A 19,935-nucleotide genomic window follows, 5' to 3' on the forward strand; every position below is an offset into this window, starting at 1 on the left:
TCCGAAGACTCCAAGTACTTGAACGACTGTCTGGATGCGAGAAGCTCCCCGACGAAAGCGATAATTTTCGATATGACTTCTTCGGGTTCTTGAAAGCAATAAAATTGGCTACCCATTTTCGGCAACGAACATCACTCTATACAAATTCTCTGTTTCGGAGATACGGCGAGACGTATGCTTCCAATGTTCTCTGCCACCGATTGATTTTCACCTGCAGTGCAGAAAATATCAAGCACATGCTGTCCACTGCGTTTGCCGATTTCGATAGTTCTCCCCTGCGAAAACCCCGGTTTGAGCCAATCACTCCACATGGCATTTTTACTCTCGACGGCGCAGACTGGAAGACAAGTCGGGAGCAATTGCGGAATCGGCTGTCTAACCTCCGCAAGGCCATTGACCTGGGTGTATGTGAACAGCACATCCAGGCCTTTCTTCAACATGTTCCACCAAATGGCCAGGTCTTTGACGTTCAACGTTGTACTTCTGCTCTCTCTTTGGATATGCAGACACGATTCTCTCTCGGGGAGTTTGTTGATGCCCTCAGCTTCACTCAATCACAAGAAAATAAGCAGTTTGTAGACGATTTTGAAGTTGCCAAAGAAAGAATTGTGCGAGATGGGTTCCGTGGTCCACGTCGTCATTTGGTGCCCAATCGAGCCTTTCATCAGTCGTGTTCAAGAGCACGGAGTTATGTAATGGCATGTGCCAGGCGGGAAGTTGAAGGACGAAGCAGCAGGATCGAAAAGACCAAAGATGCACGTGTTGGCGCTGATTTCAACAACAACTTCGAAGAACTTTCGCAATTCGCCGACCAGGCAATGAGTATTTTACTTGCAAATGATAGCATGAGCACCACTCTCTCGGGTCTTTTTTATTGCTTATCTCAGGACGAACGTATCGTCCAAAAGCTTCGAGCAAGCATCATTGATACCATTGGACTTACGCCACCGACGTGGGATCAACTTGGAGTGTTACACTACGTCCGTTGGGTACTCCATGAAGGTGAGGAATACCTGATCAACCGTTTAGCATCGATCATGCACTGACCCATAGATTGCAAAGTAATGAGAGTTTTCCCTGCTGCTGTTTTCAACGCAAGAGTAGCAAACAAGCATTCCACAATGCCAAATGGTGGAGGAGCTGATGGCCAGTCACCCACTTTAGTTCGAAAAGGGCGATATTGGGGTTTTTTCAACCTGGGCTCGACATCGCCTAGGGGAAGACTTTGGAGAAAACCCAGAGAACTTTTATCCAGAGCGATGGGAACACCTAAAAGGTGAGATTCCCGGTTTTATCCCGTTTAACAAGGGTCCTAGAATTTGCCCTGGTCGTAACCTTTCTCCCCTTGCTACTACGGTCAACACATCAACTAATAACCATGCAGAACAGTATGCTATCATTGTGCTTACGTACATTGTAGCTCGTATTTTCCAGACATTTTCGACTGTATCCAACTACAATACTAAGGAGTGGAAAGAAAGAATTAGCATGACATTCGAGAACGAAAATGGGTCCTGGTTGGGCTAAGCTGAACTTTCCCCAGACGTGGATTCAACATCTTGTGTATCAACATTTTGTGTATTCGACATCTTGTGTGAGAAATATCAACAAGGAACCAATCAGAGTACATTTGCAAATGTCATTTTTCTCAATTTGATAACAACTGATAATGGAGAAGAGTGGAAAACATTCTGGTCAACCGGTAGACTCAAACCTTCTATAACCAAGTCAGCCAGCGTCAAAGAAAGCCAATCATATCAACGTTCGAACTAACCTTTTCATGAGGTTTCCTAAGTTCAACGAATACATTCTCATATTTCCTCATCTCGTACGGCGCTGTCCTTAGAAGTGCCTCCTTCCGCTTTCTAGTCCAGCCCTTGACGCTCCTTAGGTGTTGCAAACTACGGATAACGCCAGCCATCGGATCCAGAAGTTGACTGAAATCCCTATTGGCAGGACTAAAAAAAAGCGGGTCATGAATGGTATCCCCTTCCAGTCTGTATTCTTCCTCCAGCGCGAGGTGCTCCTTCTCAGGTGCTGTTTTGGATGGGTCGTATGGAGATTTGTGCCGCCCGACCTCGTCATCTGTACCTGATTGGCAGGTTTCTGCTCGTTCGGGGTTGAGGATACACCTTTCGAGGTTGAGCTCCTCTGCCTGAGGTCTTTTCTGTGTTTGGAGATAACACGTGCTGCGAAGGGGATGTGTGTGCATGGGGTAGGTGGTGGTGGCTGCTTGAAATGCCCGATTCAGGGGCTTGACGGTCTTCATGGTTTTTGATTGCGGTTGGTACCAACTCGATGAATCTGTGATGTGTGGAGAGCGGAGTGATTGTTGTTTGAAGCTGTAGGAGTTGAGTTTACCCCGGATTTATACCCCAGTTGGGAATGACATCATCATTTTTGGAGGCGTCGCCTTCTGGACTCACACGGTTGTTACTTCCATGGTTCCGAGCTGATTCAGAACGGTAGCTCAATCTGGAAATTGATGTCATGTGGAGGGTGCGTTGCCCCCACCTGGGAGTATAAACCCCCCTGGTCCCCCTCCTCGTCCTTCAAACCTCAAATTCTTACTTTACAATAACCTCCCACAGGCTATTCGGTGGGTGGAGAAGAGTTCGATGCGTAAATTATATCAGATCAGTTCTCATATATTATCGAAAGTTGGAAACATTGAGCCGAAGACTTTTGTATATGCCCCGCCGTATGCATCCAAGGTCTCTTGCACAATGTATGTGCTTTTTTTTACCACCTTCATCTACACCTATAACGACATCTAAAAAAACATCAAATATCTAAAAGGACATGACAAAGCCGCACAAGCGGCCGACTATTCTTGTAAGTCATCATCCGAAAGAAAAGACACAATTCACTCACAAGGAGATATCTCGGATTAAGTATTTAAATGCTGTACAAGAACCTGGGGTTTCGATCACCCATTTCCTGGATATCCTGCTCCGACAGCGATGATATTTTCTCATCCTCCAGACCCTGGGCTCTGCGTTTGTTGATAAAACGATAGGAAATCCACATGAAACCATACACGAGACCCGCAAATGCCACCATACCTAAAGTGACAGCGTTACCACGGACGAAGCGCGGGCCTTCGGAATTGGGATACAAGAAAGGAGACATGACTCCGCTGATGTTTCCAAACGTAAGCTGCAGGCCGGTTGCGTAAGTTCGTTTTGCGTATCGTGGCAGGTTTGTAGGCAGCCAGGCAAGAGGTAAACCAACAGCAACGTAAAGCCCCAGGGCAACCATCAAGGCACCGAAGTAATGAACACCCGAGGACGAGTCCGAAATCAAGATGCCATAGCCAACGACTGAGATAGCGCAGAAGAGACATATGAAAAATGCACGGTGTTGGGTTCGATCACTCAACCAGGCAACACCCAAATAGGCAATGGCACCCAGTCCATAGCAAGGGATTGTCAATGCCTGGACCTCGGCGGTGGTCCAGTTGCCCATGCCTTTGATAATAGTAGGAAGGAAGGTACTATATCCATAGAGCATAGTATCAATGCCAAATTGGCCAAAGGAGAACGCCCAGATCTTCCAGTCTAAGACACCCTCTTTCACATCCGCCCAGTGGAACTTCTGCGCAGACTCTGTCTGGCCGATATAACGACTCCGGCGGAGGGCAACAAGCGCCCGCTCCTCTTTGTTGAGATAGTAAGCTGTATCCGGGTCATCTGCCAAGGTGAACCAAGTTACCACGCCAAGTAGAACTGTCGGAATTCCCTCGATGATCATGATCCAGCGCCAGCCTCGTAGTCCACAGATGCCGTCCATAAACCCAATGCCATAAGCCAGCAACCCGCCAAAGGCTCCGGCAATAGCAGCACTGCTAAACAGGTAGCTTGTTCGCAAGGCAATCTCGCGTTTGCTATAGAAAAGAGTGAGGTAGGTTATAAAGCCCGGGAAAAGACCTGCTTCTACGACTCCAAGTAGAATTCGGCAGGCAATCAAGCCGCCATAATTCTGAGTGATTCCTGTAAGGGTCGCAATGATACCCCACATCACTGAGATGGCGGCGATATACCGAGATGGCCTTAGTTTCTTGAGTACAAGATTTGAAGGGACCTCGAAGAACTGAACATTAGGGTTAGCGTCCGTGCGGTGACTAAATTGCGTGATATACATACACAGTAGGTCACAAAAAGGATAGACACGGAGACTTGATACTGGTTGCCAACGAGTCCCAAGTCCTCTTCCAGGCCGTATAATCGTGCATTTCCAATATTGACTGCATATTCAAGTCAGTCAATGTTTTTGATTGCGCCTTGGCACAGGCCAGTTGTAATCGCAAAGGGATGAGTCAGGCACCCCACCCCCACCCCACGTACCTCGATCTAGGAAACTGAAGAGATACAACAGCACCACAATAGGAAGAATATGTAGGTCGATCTTTCTAACCAGAGTCTTCTCGATCTGTTCCTCGTGAGGAGTTGGCCCTAAGCTGATTTCATCGGGCACATTTTGGTCATTAGGTGAACCGGGGTCAGGCTCGGCATGGCCCATGGTGAGAAGCCAAATATCAGATAGAAAGAATGATAGATGATGAATGGACTTGGCCCCTGGGCCTAGGTGTTTCCGGAGGTCACTTCAATTATGTTCCAAAGTTAAGGGAACAATCTCAGGCAAGAAGCGAAAAGGAAGAATTAAAGTTGCCAAGCGCCAAGAGGTTGGATAAGGACCTCGGGGCCCCTGGCAGCCGATAAGAGAAGTGCCTATGTAGTTATGTACCTCTGTACATACATAGGCACTGATGACCTAAATGTGTTTTGTTTCTTGTATTTCTTCGGATTCTATTTAAAAATTACATCATAATGTACTATAGTAGTCCTGGGTAGTCCTGAGTAGGTATATGAAATTCTCTTGCACAGAATATGCTTTTTTACCGCCTTCGTATACACCTAAAAAAGACATCTAAAAGAATATCTAAAGAGACCACTACAAAGACATGACAAGGCCGCATAAGCGGCCGACTATTCTTATATATATATCTATATATATATGTAGTTAGTTGACCAGAACCTCGAATTTGCAAAGGATGACATAAGATGTGTATGCCTCAGGCGAACATGCATAGGAGGCTGCCAATACAAAGTCAAGTCAAATATGCAAACCCCTAGTCTAGTCTAGAGACATCCGTAGGACATATAAAATAAGTTATGACAAGTGCCTTTTCCGGAAGGAATAAAAAGTCTACATTTACAGAGCAAAATAGGAAGGTCAGCAGATCACAATGGACCGGCCTAGCCAGCTTACCTAATTAGCAAATCCGACTCTCATTTTTGCCTATTTGTGCCTATTTGCTGCAGAGAAGAGGAACTATCACTTTCTTACTCCTTCTGCACCATATTCAATTAGGATTGATATCTGCCATGAATGGGACTTTTTCCCCCTGCAATTCTGTTCACCCCGCAATGCACTGCTGACGGACACACATTTCTCATGACTTCACTTCTCATTATGAGAAATCCTTCACGTCAACGCGTTTTATAGAGCTTCGCAAACGACTCCTGAATTAGCTATTTGAAAGTTTGCTTTCCTTTCTCTGCCATAGGGAGGACTGGAGCAACGACATCCTCTCTTTCTGTTCTCCTGGGACTCGCACAATCAAACCCCATCAAAATCAAAAAGTACCGCTTCAACCAATGGCGGACCTAGTCACTCCTTCCTTTGGGAAGGTAACCGCGTCCAAAACACTCGATGGCCATACTGGCTTCATTTGGGATGTGGCTCTTTCCGGCAATGGTCAAATCCTCGCCTCAGTCTCCAATGACATGATGATCCGTTTATGGAACGCCAACACCGGTCTCCAGCGCGGCGCCGCAAAAGACAACGGCCATTCCAACTGGGTGCGCTGTGTGCGATTTTCCCCCATGGGCCGATTCTTGGCCACTGCTTCCGATGATATGACTATTCGCATCAGCGACGTGAACACCGGGTTCACCTACCGCATGCTGCAGGGCCACACCGGCAGAGTGAGAGCGGTGGAATTTTCCACCGATGGAAGAACCCTCGCTTCGGCCTCGGATGATTTCACCGTACGATTGTGGAATGTGAGCTCGGGTTCGCTGCTCAAAACCCTCAATGGGCACTCGGGTTGGGTGCGCGCTGTGGCCTTTTCGCCTGACGGAAAGATTCTCGCTTCAACCTCGGACGATAATACGATTCGTCTCTGGGACACAACCACCGGCAATGAAATTCATCGACTAATTGGCCATGAATCCTCAATCAGGGCTGTCTGTTTCTCTCCTAATGGGAAGCTGCTGGCGTCGGGGTCGCAGAACAAAGACCTGCGCATCTGGAATACTACTTCCGGCGCCTTGCTCAATGTCCTCCAGGGACACTCTGGACCTCTACGCGTGATCGCATTTTCTACTGATGGGAACCTTGTGGCATCAGCGGCCGACGACTTAACCATCCGCGTATGGGCTGCGCCATTAGGGTTTGCGTGCGTCCGTGTCTTAACGGGCTATTCGGGGTGGGTTCGGGCAATTACTTTGTCGCGCGATGAGAACATGGTGGTCTACACGTCTGATGACATGACTATCAAGATCTGGAGCTCGGCGTGATTCTCTCAGGGAAGATCGTTTTCGTTGACACGCGTGTTTGTTTGTTTTTTTTTTTTTTTTTTTTCTCTTTTCCTTTCTTGAGATACCCACCAATGTTCTTGATTCTTCGGCTCGCATGCAATTCCTTGCGATTAGCAATCAACTTATTTAATTGATCAAAAGCCGGAACTAAACTGGCCTCCTTTACCTGGTTTGAACAGCTGGGTCGAAGTCGCTAAAGCCGGCCAAAATCATCCCCTCCATTCAATACTTACGCCAACTTCTCAAGTTCAAAAACCCACTCATGCAAAAATGCCAGGCACTGAAAGGTGCTGGGTGTGCTGCAGATCCCGCTTCCCAATGTTTGCACTAGTATGACTCACTCGGAATCTTCTATCTACCTAGCCTATCACGCAATGGGACAGCCCTGTCGCAAACGCTTAATTGGTCTAGTATCAAATCAGGCAAGGATGGACATCCTATCTTTCATCCTGACTCGATTTGATGGAATATGCCCTTCGACATTGCTACCTTTCCAATATCTTTATTTGAACTGAGATCATGGGCCAACCAATTTCAAATGGCGATCCTCGCCAAGTCTATGACGACAAACCCGCAATCACAGAAAATGCTCTCCAAGAAACGGCCGAGATACGACAAAGCCACCAGTCCTTGACCATTGACTTTGAAGAAAACGACCCCGGAAACCCACTGAACTGGCCCGGATCAAAGAAATGGAGCATAACACTTGTTGTCTCTCTTTCCGTGTTTTTAATGCCACTGTCTTCGTCAATTGTTGCACCCGAGTTGAGCACCATTAAAGACGAACTGCACATGGGCAGCCCACTAGAAGCAGTCCTGGTCCTCTCAACCTTTGTCCTGACCTACTGTCTTGGTCCTTTGATACTAGGCCCATTGAGCGAGATATTTGGAAGAGCCGCAGTCTTGCACTCGGGGAATTCATTCTACCTGATCTTCAACCTAGTGTGTGGGTTCGCTCGAAATAAAGGCGAGTTACTCGCTTCTCGTCTACTCAGTGGCATTGGAGGCGCCGGTGGACTTGTTGTGAGTAGGCTCCTTCTTCTACGGCTAGGTCATGCTCTAATGCACCAAACATAGGTGGGCGCGGGTATCATTAGCGACTGCTTTCCCAAAGAAGAGCGCGGCTGGGTCATTGCCATCTACAATCTTGGACCTGTCTTTGGCCCTTCTCTAGGCGCTGTCGTTGGAGGGTTTATCACCCAATACACGACATGGCGCTGGGCATTCTGGGCGACGTCTATCTTCGACGGGGCCTTGATCGTGCTTGGTTTGCTTGTGATGGAGGAGACATATCCACCCGTCATCCTTGCGAGGAGAAAAGCGAAGATGTTGAAAACGGCTTCGACAAACTCTCCTCTATTGAACACACCTTATGAGAAACCAGACCAGACTGTCGGCCAGTTATACCGCAACTCTCTTCTCCGACCGCTGCAGCTCTTAAGAGTGCAGCCCATCGTTCAAATCCTAGCCATATTTTACGCCTATCTATATGGGCTGATGTATCTAGTACTCTCAACGTTCACAACTTTGTGGGAAGAGAAATACCACCAGCCCACCGGCCCAGCTAGTCTAAACTACCTCGCACTGGGAATCGGATATTTCCTCGGCTCGCAGGTATGTGGGTTCCTCGCGGATCCAATTTACCGAGCCCTGAAGAAGAAGCATGGCGAAAATGGCAAACCAGAATTCAGAGTAGTTCTCATGTTCCCAGCTTCGATACTTGCCCCGGTCGGTCTACTGTGGTACGGATGGGGAGCGCAGGCCGTCACGCATTGGATTGTGCCTGATCTTGGCATTGGGCTGTTCGCCGGCGCTGCGATGATTCTGTTTCAGTGTACTAGTGCATATCTGTATGAGGCTTTTACTTTGTATGCGGCTAGTGCGACGGGTGCTGTTTACATTCTTCGTGGATTGACGGGGTTTGGATTTCCTCTTTTCGGTCCAAGGATGTATCAGTCGTTGGGTTATGGGTGGGGGACTACGATGCTTGCTCTTGTTGCTGTTGTTATGGGCTGCCCGGTACCTATTGTTCTTTGGAGATATGGTGAGCGACTTAGAGCTCGGAGTAGTTATGCTACTGGATAAAGTATGGATGGCTTAAAAGCTATAATTCACTTCACTTCCTATGTATTACGCAAGGACACTCTATAAAACAGGATATTTGTGCAAAGTGGATGGCGCTATCGGGTCCCTGGATGTTCTTCCGGAGATAGTCGATGCGGTCAGGAACAAGATGACGGTACTTTTCGATTCCGGGATTCGGACAGGTTCGGATGTGATTTAAGGCACTGTGTTTGGGAGCCAAAGCAGTTCTCGTTGGTCGACCGGTGATTTACGGATTGAGCATCCAGGGCCGAGACGGGGCTAGACGGGTTCTCAAGGGTCTTTTGGCCGATTTGTGGCAAAACATGGGCCTATCGGGGATTCGGAGGGTGAAATATTGCGACAGAAATTAGATTCGTAAGGTGCAGTACGGAGGTGATGTGAAAGCGATGATGTAGAGTGTAGAGAGAGGAACAGAGGAACATACGTGTATAGAAAATGTTGGGAGTCGGATCACATGTGAAAGGCCGATCTTCAATTGGGGTATCAACTGGCTTACATCTACTCCGTACACAACCTTGGACTGTAAATGTAAAATCTTCATGGCTTGAATACATATATGTATTCACATTCTTGATATGTTTAAAAATGTTTAAAAAGTCCAATGACCCCGAAAAACCTGATATCGAGGTGAATCTCGACTGTGCACACCCTCACACTCCAGCCTCAGGATCGACTCTTCTCCCACGACCAATCGCGTCATTGATATCTTTGATTACCCAGTCAAGCTCGCTATCTTTGCGCCTAGGTACATTCTTTGGCGGGGCAGCCCTGGATGGTGCGCGAGCCACGACTTTGACCAGCTTAGAACTAAGCCGGGCTTTGGTCGAGGGGATCTTGACGAGGGCAGGACGAGATGTCGCGATTCGTAGTGGCGATGAACTTGGCAGGACAGAAGCGGAGTCTCTACTCGAGCGAAGTGTATGTTCCTGAACCCTGCAGGTCTGTCGACTTAGTCTCGATTAACACCCCCCTAGTTGGCGACGCTCCACACCACCGTGACCTCGGCATCTTTCTTCGCTGCAGCGACATTTCATTTCTCGTCGACCACATTGTCTTCGGTTGCAAATCTCTCACAGGCACTTTTGTCTACTTTGGATGCCATCCTTGGATCCACCGAGTCTTCGAGGGCCATTGCGGCTATTATCACGCTGATTCGACGCGAGTTTAGATCCGTTGAACCTGGCGCAAGTACCCAGAATATCGGTGTCGGAGACCTCCTCATTGGCTCTCTAGGCTTCGCATTATTGCAGCGTTGGGGTAAGAAGAATACCGAAAGACATCTACGGCAGACTGGCGCGGATGAGATTGTTTGGGATGTTGTCATCCTGGACAACGGCGCAAGAGCAGACGTGATTGGGTCACATCAACTGCAATTTCCCGGTCGCAATAATGAAGAGTTGGTGGAGCCTGGCAGTGCTTCCTTTGTGGTGCCTGGAAATGGCGAGGAAGCCTTTGATGTAGTCCAACGGTCGAGCATGTCTGATTCGTTTGGGCATCGTCTCTCTATTCCGCTGGATGGTCAGCAGGAAGTGTCCGATGAGGATATCCGCGCTTATATTATGAGCCAACTTCCTCAGGGTTGTCACGCGTCTATCAGATCGGAAGTCCTGACGGCGCGAACGATCACAGTCGATGTCTACGATGATGATATAGCAGAGATCGCCGCCCCGCCTGGAACAAAAATGATAGAGGAGAGATTCCACCATGATTATGATTGCGGAGCTACCAATACGCCCGATGGCCAGCAACGGTTTCCCAAGCATACGGTGGTGTTTAGGACAGCCTTCAACAAATCCCAGAGCACTCAGCTGCGACCGTATGACGGCTCTGGAAATCTTGCTCTGCCTGAGCCTGATCATCATGAACGGGCATTGTCGGGCAATCCATTGTTCAATAGTCCGATGAAGTCCCATCATGGTCAGTCGCATTCACATCCTGATGCCACACAGGGCATTGCTCCCAAGCGCCGTGGAACAACTCCTAACTTGCAGAATGAACCTCCTAAGTCTGCACCCGGCAAAGGCTCATTCGCGAAATTCGCACAAAAGGTTAAGCCAGCTGTTCTGGAAAGGAGTGAGGCCAAGCGGCCACCAGGAAAGAAGCAACCTATAGCCTCATCCGGACCCTCGGGGATAACAAGTCCTCGTCTACCTCCTAGGCCTACAAAAGGAACCGCGTCTGTGAAGGAAGCGACTGCACGAGAGATCTCCAGCAGACCTGCTCTCAAGAAGAGACAAACTGAACCTCTGAACTATCGACCAACAACCCCTGTTTCCAACCGGGGTTTGCGAAGGTCGCCCTTCCCAAATTCCCCCCAAAGACAGTCACCACAATCGCAAACGAAAAACGCCCCATCTCACGAAAGGCATGTTTCTAGGGGCTCACGAGGGGGCCATTATGCGGTGCGAGAGGAGAGCCAAGAGTCGCTCCTCACTCAAACCGACACATTCCTCTCACGCCGTGGTGCTGGTACACGTCCTGGATCGCCTGCTGCAGTCCAGACTCATGTTCGCAGCAGCAGTTCCATGTCTATAACGAGATCGGAAGCAGACGGGACTTTGTCTGCAAACGATAACCGCCCCGGCTCGTCAGCTATGCATCGCAGATCCCAATCATACACCCCCAGCCTGTATTCCCTAGCAACTGCAGGGTCTGAGACGTCGCTGCTGCTTGCGCATCGGCCTCGCAAAAGTGCGTATGAAGATATGGAGACCATCCAGGCGCTCAATCGCGATGGCTTTGTTCCCGGTATCTTTCCAGAGAGACACTTCGTGCAAAACATTCGCCGGTTCTGCCGGTTCTCCTCTGCTTCATATGGCTCGAATGCGCTCACGGTCATGGGTATTTCTAGTGGCCCGAAGAATATACCCAGTACAAAGTCAGACGGCCATGAGCACAGTGCGTTCTCAGATAACACAGGTCTGCCACCGTCCACGATCCTCCTATCTTCCTTCGTCGATCCAGCTGGTGGCTCGAACGCAGCTGGTGAGACAGAGACGGGCTTCCCACTAGTCCACTATCTTTCTATCGACCATGACTCCAAAGCCGTGGTTCTGACTCTGCGAGGAACTTGGGGCTTTGAAGACATCCTCACCGACATGACTTGTGATTACGACGACCTCGAATGGCAAGGCAAAAGCTGGAAGGTGCACAAAGGCATGCACGCCTCAGCCAAGCGGCTCCTAGAGGGCGGCGGCGGCCGAGTCATGATCACCCTACGCGCGGCACTAGAAGAATTCCAAGACTACGGCATAGTCCTATGCGGGCATTCGCTCGGTGGAGGTGTCGCAGCCCTTCTCGCCACAATGATCTCAGAACCCAACCCCTCCACAACAGGCACATCCTTCGTAACAGCCTCATACCAGCCCGCCACCCGTCCCCGCCTCTTGACCGCAGATAGAAACCCCAATATCAACGCCCCGGACCCCAGCCCACCAACCTACACCCTCCCAGCGAACCGCCCAATCCATGTCTATGCCTACGGCCCGCCAGCTGTGATGTCCCCCTTCCTCCGCCTCGCCACGCGAGGCCTAATAACAACAATCGTCAATGGCTCCGACATAGTCCCCAGCTTGTCGCTAGGCATCCTGCACGACATGCACACAGCGTCACTATCCTTCAAAGACGACACCACAGGCGCCAAAGCGCACATCCGCCAACGGGTCAGCGATTCCCTCCGTCAAAGCATCATCCATAAATTCTACGTGAACCAGCCTCCGCTGGTCGTGAATGCGGGCGACGGCGTAGGCGAAGACGCCTGGGCCTGGAAGACGTTGAAACTGCTGCGGGATGAGATGCGTGCGCCAAAACTCATGCCGCCCGGTGAGGTTTTTGTCGTCGAGACGATGCGGGTTCTGCAACGGGATGCGTTTACGGCACCGGAGCTCGGGGTCGATGGGTATCCGCGTCTTGGGAGACCTGCGACTCGCGTGCAGATACGGTTCATTCGGGATGTTGACGCTTGGTTTGGTGAGTTGCGCTTTGCTGGTGGCATGTTGAGTGATCATAATCCTGCGCGGTATGAGACTAGTCTTGCTGCATTGGTGAGGGGGGTTTTGGATGAGTAGACCTTGGAAGGGTTTAGGTATTTATGAGTTTATGCTTTATTTTCATTTAGGTTGGTGTTTTCTTGCGGGTTGTATGTTGGGCAGATACATTTTCTCCTCTTTCTTTAGTTATTCGGGATTACTTCCAAGGTTATGTTGGTAATGATTGTGATGATACATACATATATAGGGCACAGATAGACAAGAATGACTGTGAAAAAGTTAATATCCTGGGCCCCTTTCATAATTTGAGCAGTCCGAACGAGAAGCACTCGATGCCTCGGCGGGGGGCACCGATTTGTGGTTAATAAAGAAGAAAACTATGAGCACTACGAATACGGCTACACGATAACGGAACAGATAGAAATAGTCTTCATCATAGAATGTACATTGAGAATCGTTATTTTATATAATGTATAGAACCGACCCATCTAAACCAAATGGGAATCCGATGAAAAGAATCAAAACCAAGATCCAGGGTATCACGGCATCACACACAACGCCAAACAAAAGAAATCCCCATCTGACAAAAGAAAAAACACCCTTTAGAAAAACAATATGACAAGAATCAGAATAATACCGAGACAACAGATCCACAACGGATTATACAACAAGTGCAGTAGCAGCAGGAGCAGGGCCCGGGCGACCAGAGTGGCAGCCACGCTCATGGCGCTTCATGTTGCTGCGGACGGAGAAAGCCTTACCGCAGCCAGCATGTGTACAGCGGAAGGGCTTCTCGCCAGTGTGGGAGTGGGAGTGGATGCGCAGAGAAGAAGGGCGCGAGAAAGCCTTGTGGCAGGTACGGCAGATATAACGGTCGTGGTTCTGCTGGTACGGGGCTGAGGTGGAAGGCGGGAAGTAGTGGTGGTGTTGCCAGGCCGGGGTGACGGGAGAGATGAGAGCCGAAGACGAGTGGGAGTGGGAGTGCGAGTGCGAGTGCGGCTGCTGCGTCTGGACCTGGACAGTAGGCATCTGGGGAGCTGATGCTGGTGTCGAGGGCTGGAAAGAGGATGCGGTTGGTGGGCGTGGGTAGTACATTGGCTGTTGGGGAGCGTCGATGGGAGATGTGTAAGATGAAACGCTGGGCGCAGGCGAGGCGTATGGTGCTGTGTTGCGGGGGATGTGGATTGAGCCGTTGCTGGAGATAGAGGAACGGTGTAGGTGATGGTGGTGGTGCGCTTCCTTGTGAGAGAGCGACTCCACGGGAGATGCGCGGCGATGGGCGTGGCCGGAGCCGGGGCGCAAAGGTGGTGTTGGGGGCAGCTCGTAGGACTGGACCCGAACGTGGCGTTCACCGAGAGATGGTGAGAGACGTTGACGCTCTGGGAGGTATAGGGTTAGCGAGGATGTTTTGGCATTGTAGTATAGTTGGAAGTACTCACTAGCTGCGTGCTGAGCACCATCGGCACCCTCAAAGAGAGATGAGATTGAGGGCAATGAGACCTTAGGCTCTTCGGCTGGCGGCGACAGAGGCGAGCGCTTATAGTAGCTGGACTCGAGAGAAGTATATACCGGCTTGACAGCCGTGCTGTGAGAGAGGAGATTCGCGAGATCCATAATGAAGAAGATGTGTTGGAGAGGTTTGATCCAGGTGCGTTTCGAGTTCGGCTTTGTTCAGCGAGTGGGGGATGCCACGAGGTTTATACCTAGAAAGCAGGCGGGCGGCTTTGGATGATCGCCAGCGGAGGATGCCGACATAGGCAAAATTACGATTTTCGTTACAAACAATTCTTTTTTTAAAAAATTTAATTTCTTTCTTTTTTAATTCTTTTTAATTTCTTTTATTTAATTATTAATTATTTTTAATGAGACGCAGTTTGCTCCAAAGCTTAATTTAATTGATTTTTCCTAATTTAGGTTTAATAAAATTCAATTTAAAATTAATCTAAGCAAAATAAATAATAAATAATTCTTTTCGGAGATTAACGTGGGGGGGAATGACGATTCACCCACGCGAAGAGAGAAGCCCCAACCTTCCAGCCTTGTGGGATGTGCAGCACCCTAAACCCAAATTGGGAGGCAGTAAAGACCCCGTTGGACGATTGCACCTCGGCTACGGTTAGTGCAGATCCTGCTCGACCTGTCACATATCGTAAGCCACCCCATAAACGGCTGATCGATCAGGGATCTGTTGATCTACGAGAGTGATGAGAGATGAACGGCTCTATATGCAGTAGACATTGATATAATCATTCTAGTTATGTCTTGCTTTGAACGATGATAATGATACAATACTATAGGTGTCAAACCCGGGGGATGAGACCGTGGACGGTTCAGGAGATCATTTTGTCGCGTGGCTATGGAGTAAAACGGCGCAAGCGAAAAGGGAAGGTCACAAAGGGATGACGCTAGTCCGCTTTGGGTTCCAACTCCGGAACTTTGGAGTCATATTTACACCTGCGCTGCTTATACGTTGGTCAGGGTACTCCATTCATGCGTTCCAAGGTTTCATGGGTTTATTATGTACTGTGAAATTTAATTTAATTTATTAATTACCATGGCCGCTGCAATTGATCCCGGGCTGTCATCACCAAGGGCGGCTTTAAGCGCTGGGGGCGAAACCATAGGAATGCCTGAAACAGTTATTAACCCATGGCCCTAGGCTCGCTTACACGAACCTTACAAGCACAGTGAGCGGAGTACATCAATGTATGTAGGCATATCATACTGTAATACATGCAAAAACCTGTTTTCCTCCCACTCCAGTGCATGATCCGTGTACAATATCCAGTTCATCTACGACATACTATCTCTAGTCGCTTTCTAATCGTAGATCTGGGTTGGCAATGGAGGAAAGATTGTTCCGGAATTTGAAACCCCATACCGATACGAAGTTGAGAAGGCGACAAGGCCTAGAGTCGATCTAAGACCTCGCTCCTGAAGATCATTCCTCGAAACCGTGGGACTGAACTGTGGCTACCAGCGAAAAACGAGTTACATATTGACACGATCGGCGTTCTGGAACATTACTCCTATTACCATTTTACCTCTCACCATCTCCGGCCGTGCACGATTTCTGCACAGGCGCGACTAGGGATTGGCCGTTTGGGGTGGATTTGTCCCGGCCTCGTGGAAGCGAGCTCCACTATTTAGCCCTTTACGAGAGATCGCCGGTGACGGAGATAATATCAGAGAACGGACTGCACAAAATAAAGTAGACGGCAGCTGGAAATATCGATTATATATCCATTTGTTTCATTTTGATTCATAATTTATTTTTACACTCCGTATCTCACCCGACAAAACCCTTATACAACAACATAATTGTCGATTTATTGATTACTATTCAAAAATGGCTCGAGCGTCAGGATCGTCCCGGGCCTACGGATGATCCCCCCTTCTCGGCACTTGGTTCGGATCGCCTATCCTCAACTGAGATTGGTCCCGGGCTTTGTGTTCCGCGGTCATTGATTGGGTCTCCCTTGGTTCGGCCCAGGGTAAATGTGTATTTGACCTTTCATTTTCAGCCCACCCTCAACAAAGTCATTTAAGTCATAGTCATGAGCAGTCCACTGGTGTCAAATAAGAGATACACTTTCAAAGATCTTCATTCTGAGAAGCTTCACGCTTGGAAGCCTATTTTTGCTTTTTTTTACTTTTTTTTCTCCCCCTGCCATAAAACCGGGAGAAGTGTGATCCGCTAGAGTCTCGTCCCATGGGAGGGAGCAATTTTACGCTTTACGTTTACGTTTAGTTTTTTAAATTTTTTATTCGAATGTTAAACGAAGAGTTATTTTTCCCCCTTCCATTTCACTATATTTATCCCCAAGCCACGTACACATTCTATTTTTCCAGTCAACAATCAATAGTCTACCCAGATGGTCAATCCGACCGAGGAACATCATCTTGAAGGTGATCGAGCTATCCTCTTTAGGTCATAGATCCGGGTACTTAGCGGATTCAGCCGTGATCGCTGATCGTTTCTTGATCCCGGGGCACTGGGCCCATGCCACGCGACTGTCTCACCCCTTTCCTCCCGAACACACAGGCTTGTCCAGGTCGAGTTAATGGTCGCAAATCAGTGGGGCTGAACATGTCCAGCCACGCGAGGAACTCGGATCTTCGCAGACATGATGTATTGTATACAATATACGGAGTACCCTCTACAATATACACGTTCAATACGATGTTCACTGCAGAATGTTGGTTGCCTTGCGGAAAGGTTGACACATGGCACTTGCATATATCCATGCGCATTGTGTCTGCTGTATCACATATCACATCGTGTTGTGTTTCATCAAGGGAAATCCCAAACTATAATTAAAATTAAATCCCTCCAAGCGTTAACCTTGGGGGAATCCCCAAAGTCAAATAGTCTTCCTTCGAACGTGCCTAAACCTATTCCAAGGTTGTAAGCCGTGAAATTTTAAATTACCTAAATCGGCGTGGATACCGAGGCCACTATAAATTTTAAACCGCCAAGCTTGTTACACGCCGATCGGGGATTGGTAGATCCGATCTTACGCTTGTACTACTTGGGAAGGTGCTTCTATTGGACGGTGGACGCGCCTGGTAATGCAAGTGCCACGCACACAATATGCACCTTTTTCTTTTAATTTTTCTCCATTTCACGTGGCAGCAAGCCCTAATCTGGCATTCAATCCGATGCACCTGTCTACGTCCGATCACTAGGATATGCGCATGGGATCTTCCCGCGACGAAGACTGTGCAGTAGTGTACATATTACATGCTATTTATGCAGGTATTTAATTATTGATAATTAGATTCCCACTAATATGACCATGTCGAAATGACTCCTTCTAATTCCATCCTCATTTCCGAGTGGATAATTTCAAGGTTCATCCGCCATAACTGCATGTATAGAAGTCTACGGACTCCAATACCTACAATATGTGTTGTATGAACAATTCTGCCAAATAACCTCCTTCCTATTCGGAAATGATTGGTGGATCAATGAAGATCCAACTTCAGGGGGATTCAACCTTGGAATGCATACATAGGTAACCGATGGCCATAGCTCCTGCTGACTCATCCGATGATCGCCCGCCATCGCTAAGCGATGACTTGTTTAGGGGGTGTCTCCGATGCAGTCCTCCACGTAATGTCGATATTGTTATGCGTTGACTCGTATTTGGCCCCTGGTTTAGATAACCTACTGCATACTGGAACGCACGTTATCGGAATATTGTTTGGATCTAGACTTTGATTAGATACCTCCTGGGCTGATCTTATGATGTCTTGGTCAACTCATCATGATTCATGAACTTGCTTATTTGGCCTGGTTAATGGCCACACGGAGTAATATTGCTGCAGTGGGAAAAAATTTTCGTTTGATTAAAGGATGGATTTACTCCTTCAGGATCCAATATCTCGACAGTCTTTGATCCTTTTCCCGCCCCCAAAAAATGGGAAAGGTTCATTTCTCCACCGTAGATTGTCATAAGCGTATCTGCCGTATAACTAGCCGCATCCGCATCCGCACCCGAACACTAAAAATCAGGGGGAAAGTAATAATAGAATATCAATGTCAAAACCAAAGTAAAAACAAAGACCCTTAATTATCTGCTATGTACAAAGTATACTCCGTACGGAGTAACTGGATGCCAAACGGGGGATGATCGACGGCGATCACCTACAATATACGGAGTACATGTTTGACCGTCTCGAAAAGAGGCAGATCTAGCAAAAAAAGGGGGCTACTTCCACGGAGTCGAGCCCGAGAGAAAATACTCAATAAGGAATCAGGGCTACGGTACAATCCTACCGAAGCATACTAATCCCAGTTAGGTGTACGGAGCATAGCCGGAAAGGGTATTAGGCGAGAGACGGTTGGAATCCGGCATGTCTTAATTGTGTGAAACAACGACCTGTTCGTCCAGGGCGATCACCAAATAATTAGAGAGCTTACCGGGCGTACAGTTTCCCGCCTCGGTATAACCCCCGTGTGGGATCGGCCGTGGGGCCCCTAGCATCGGGTTACACTTCTCTGTTTCTAGCTCCAGGCCTGCGAACTGACCATGTCGGGTGCCTTGAAAAAAGAAAAATGGAGAACATGGAGCAATAATGGAGTAATAATGGAGTAATAATGGAGTAATAATGGAGCTGTGTCCATGCGCTTGACAGCTATTTTAGGGAGGTGATACCAGACCATGGTCATCATTGTAGATCCAAGTTGTGCTCTTGTTTATACCCCCCCTTCTTTTCATATCCATTCTCAGCGCATCGCATCGGTAGATCCAGACCACCTTGACACCCGATGGGCCTATGTCTCTGCTACAGTACTCCGTATGTATCTGGATATCCGCGATCTGCGCTCCGTTCGCTCCACTAGAGCTGTGAAACACCCGAGAAATATCCCTGCGCTAAACCCATGAGCCATATCCAAATGAAGCCATACACCCGCGCATAGTCGACGGAATTGTCTGATAGTCCTTGGTAGTCGGTTTGATTAACTTGAACATATTGACTGTTGCCTCGGTCTTCACCTACCATTCTACAACATACGTACTCCATAAGACTCTGAAGCCCAAGGAAATAAAGTTCAGTCTTTTGATTACTTTAATTAAGTTCCTGCCTATTTGGGCACCATCCGTCCACCCTCTTCCTTTCATTTAGCTTTCTATTTTCCCGCTCTGATCCTTCGGGGTTGGTTTCGGATCGGAAGGATTTCTGGGTAACCGTTGAGATATCCAACCCGATGACTCAGGATTATGTGATTCCTCGGGTCCACTCGCCGGTTTGCCTACTCCGTACACATTCCTCCAACCACCCACTAGTACGTATGCAAGTATGCAAGCAACTACTCCGGACATCCTCCGTACACACACCGAGGGAGCGAGGAGGGGCAAGGGTCTGATCATGCCCAGCCTCCCAGGCACATGTCGATGGTAACAATATACGGAGTACATACGAGACCCAATGCTCCATTGCATTGATCGCTCACTAGGATGCAATGCTACTGCAATGTAATTTGCCAATGAGAAGTCTAGCACTCAGTCCTAATCCTTGATTGTGTACATTTATATTTGCAGGGTACATATATATATATATAGAGTTTGGATTGTAAAATAGCGATCATCGAACCGGGGCTCCGTTACTAATTCGGTCATTAATTCGGTCGCGTAGAAGGCAATCCCCGACTCATCCCTGTCGGAGAGGCAATCCCAATGCGAACCTTGTACGGAGTACAGCATGGAACGTACGTTGTAGTGCGTACG

At 48.4% G+C, this 19,935-nt stretch overlaps 7 protein-coding genes across 7 annotated transcripts; 4 read left to right on the forward strand and 3 right to left on the reverse strand.

Annotated features, from left to right (window-relative positions):
- Positions 1-236: 236 nt before the first annotated feature.
- On the forward strand, positions 237-1,046 carry N7455_005007 (uncharacterized protein; the record flags this gene model as incomplete). The annotated part of the gene is made up of 1 exon (XM_040957559.2): positions 237-1,046. The coding sequence occupies one exon, from the start codon at positions 237-239 to the stop codon at positions 1,044-1,046; it is 810 nt and encodes a 269-aa protein (XP_040812004.2).
- A 662-nt stretch (positions 1,047-1,708) lies between these two features.
- Positions 1,709-2,269, reverse strand: N7455_005008 (uncharacterized protein; the record flags this gene model as incomplete). The annotated part of the gene is made up of 2 exons (XM_040957565.2): positions 1,709-1,717; positions 1,775-2,269. 2 exons carry the CDS (start codon positions 2,267-2,269, stop codon positions 1,709-1,711), a joined length of 504 nt encoding a protein of 167 aa, XP_040811923.1.
- A 629-nt stretch (positions 2,270-2,898) lies between these two features.
- Positions 2,899-4,615, reverse strand: N7455_005009 (putative MFS transporter; the record flags this gene model as incomplete). The annotated part of the gene is made up of 3 exons (XM_040957632.2): positions 4,347-4,615; positions 4,146-4,246; positions 2,899-4,092 (listed from the first exon to the last, which is right to left on the reverse strand). Exons 1-3 carry the CDS (start codon positions 4,519-4,521, stop codon positions 2,899-2,901), a joined length of 1,470 nt encoding a protein of 489 aa, XP_040811959.1. The 5' UTR covers positions 4,522-4,615.
- Positions 4,616-5,660: 1,045 nt separating this feature from the next.
- Positions 5,661-6,584, forward strand: N7455_005010 (WD40 repeat domain-containing protein; the record flags this gene model as incomplete). The annotated part of the gene is made up of 1 exon (XM_040957616.2): positions 5,661-6,584. One exon carries the CDS (start codon positions 5,661-5,663, stop codon positions 6,582-6,584), a length of 924 nt encoding a protein of 307 aa, XP_040811968.2.
- Positions 6,585-7,124: 540 nt separating this feature from the next.
- On the forward strand, positions 7,125-8,690 carry N7455_005011 (MFS transporter; the record flags this gene model as incomplete). Its single annotated transcript, XM_040957543.2, has 2 exons — positions 7,125-7,628; positions 7,683-8,690. The coding sequence occupies 2 exons, from the start codon at positions 7,125-7,127 to the stop codon at positions 8,688-8,690; spliced, it is 1,512 nt and encodes a 503-aa protein (XP_040811916.2).
- Positions 8,691-9,296: 606 nt separating this feature from the next.
- N7455_005012 (lipase family protein) lies at positions 9,297-12,778 on the forward strand (the record flags this gene model as incomplete). The annotated part of the gene is made up of 2 exons (XM_040957536.2): positions 9,297-9,629; positions 9,686-12,778. 2 exons carry the CDS (start codon positions 9,297-9,299, stop codon positions 12,776-12,778), a joined length of 3,426 nt encoding a protein of 1,141 aa, XP_040811973.2.
- A 582-nt stretch (positions 12,779-13,360) lies between these two features.
- N7455_005013 (C2H2-type zinc finger protein) lies at positions 13,361-14,314 on the reverse strand (the record flags this gene model as incomplete). Its single annotated transcript, XM_065604933.1, has 1 exon — positions 13,361-14,314. The coding sequence occupies one exon, from the start codon at positions 14,312-14,314 to the stop codon at positions 13,361-13,363; it is 954 nt and encodes a 317-aa protein (XP_065461833.1).
- Between the last annotated feature and the right edge of the window lie 5,621 nt (positions 14,315-19,935).

This window comes from Penicillium solitum, assembly GCF_028829755.1.
Source record: "Penicillium solitum strain IBT 25940 chromosome Unknown utg000003l_segment0_segment0, whole genome shotgun sequence".
Lineage (NCBI taxonomy): Eukaryota > Fungi > Ascomycota > Eurotiomycetes > Eurotiales > Aspergillaceae > Penicillium > Penicillium solitum.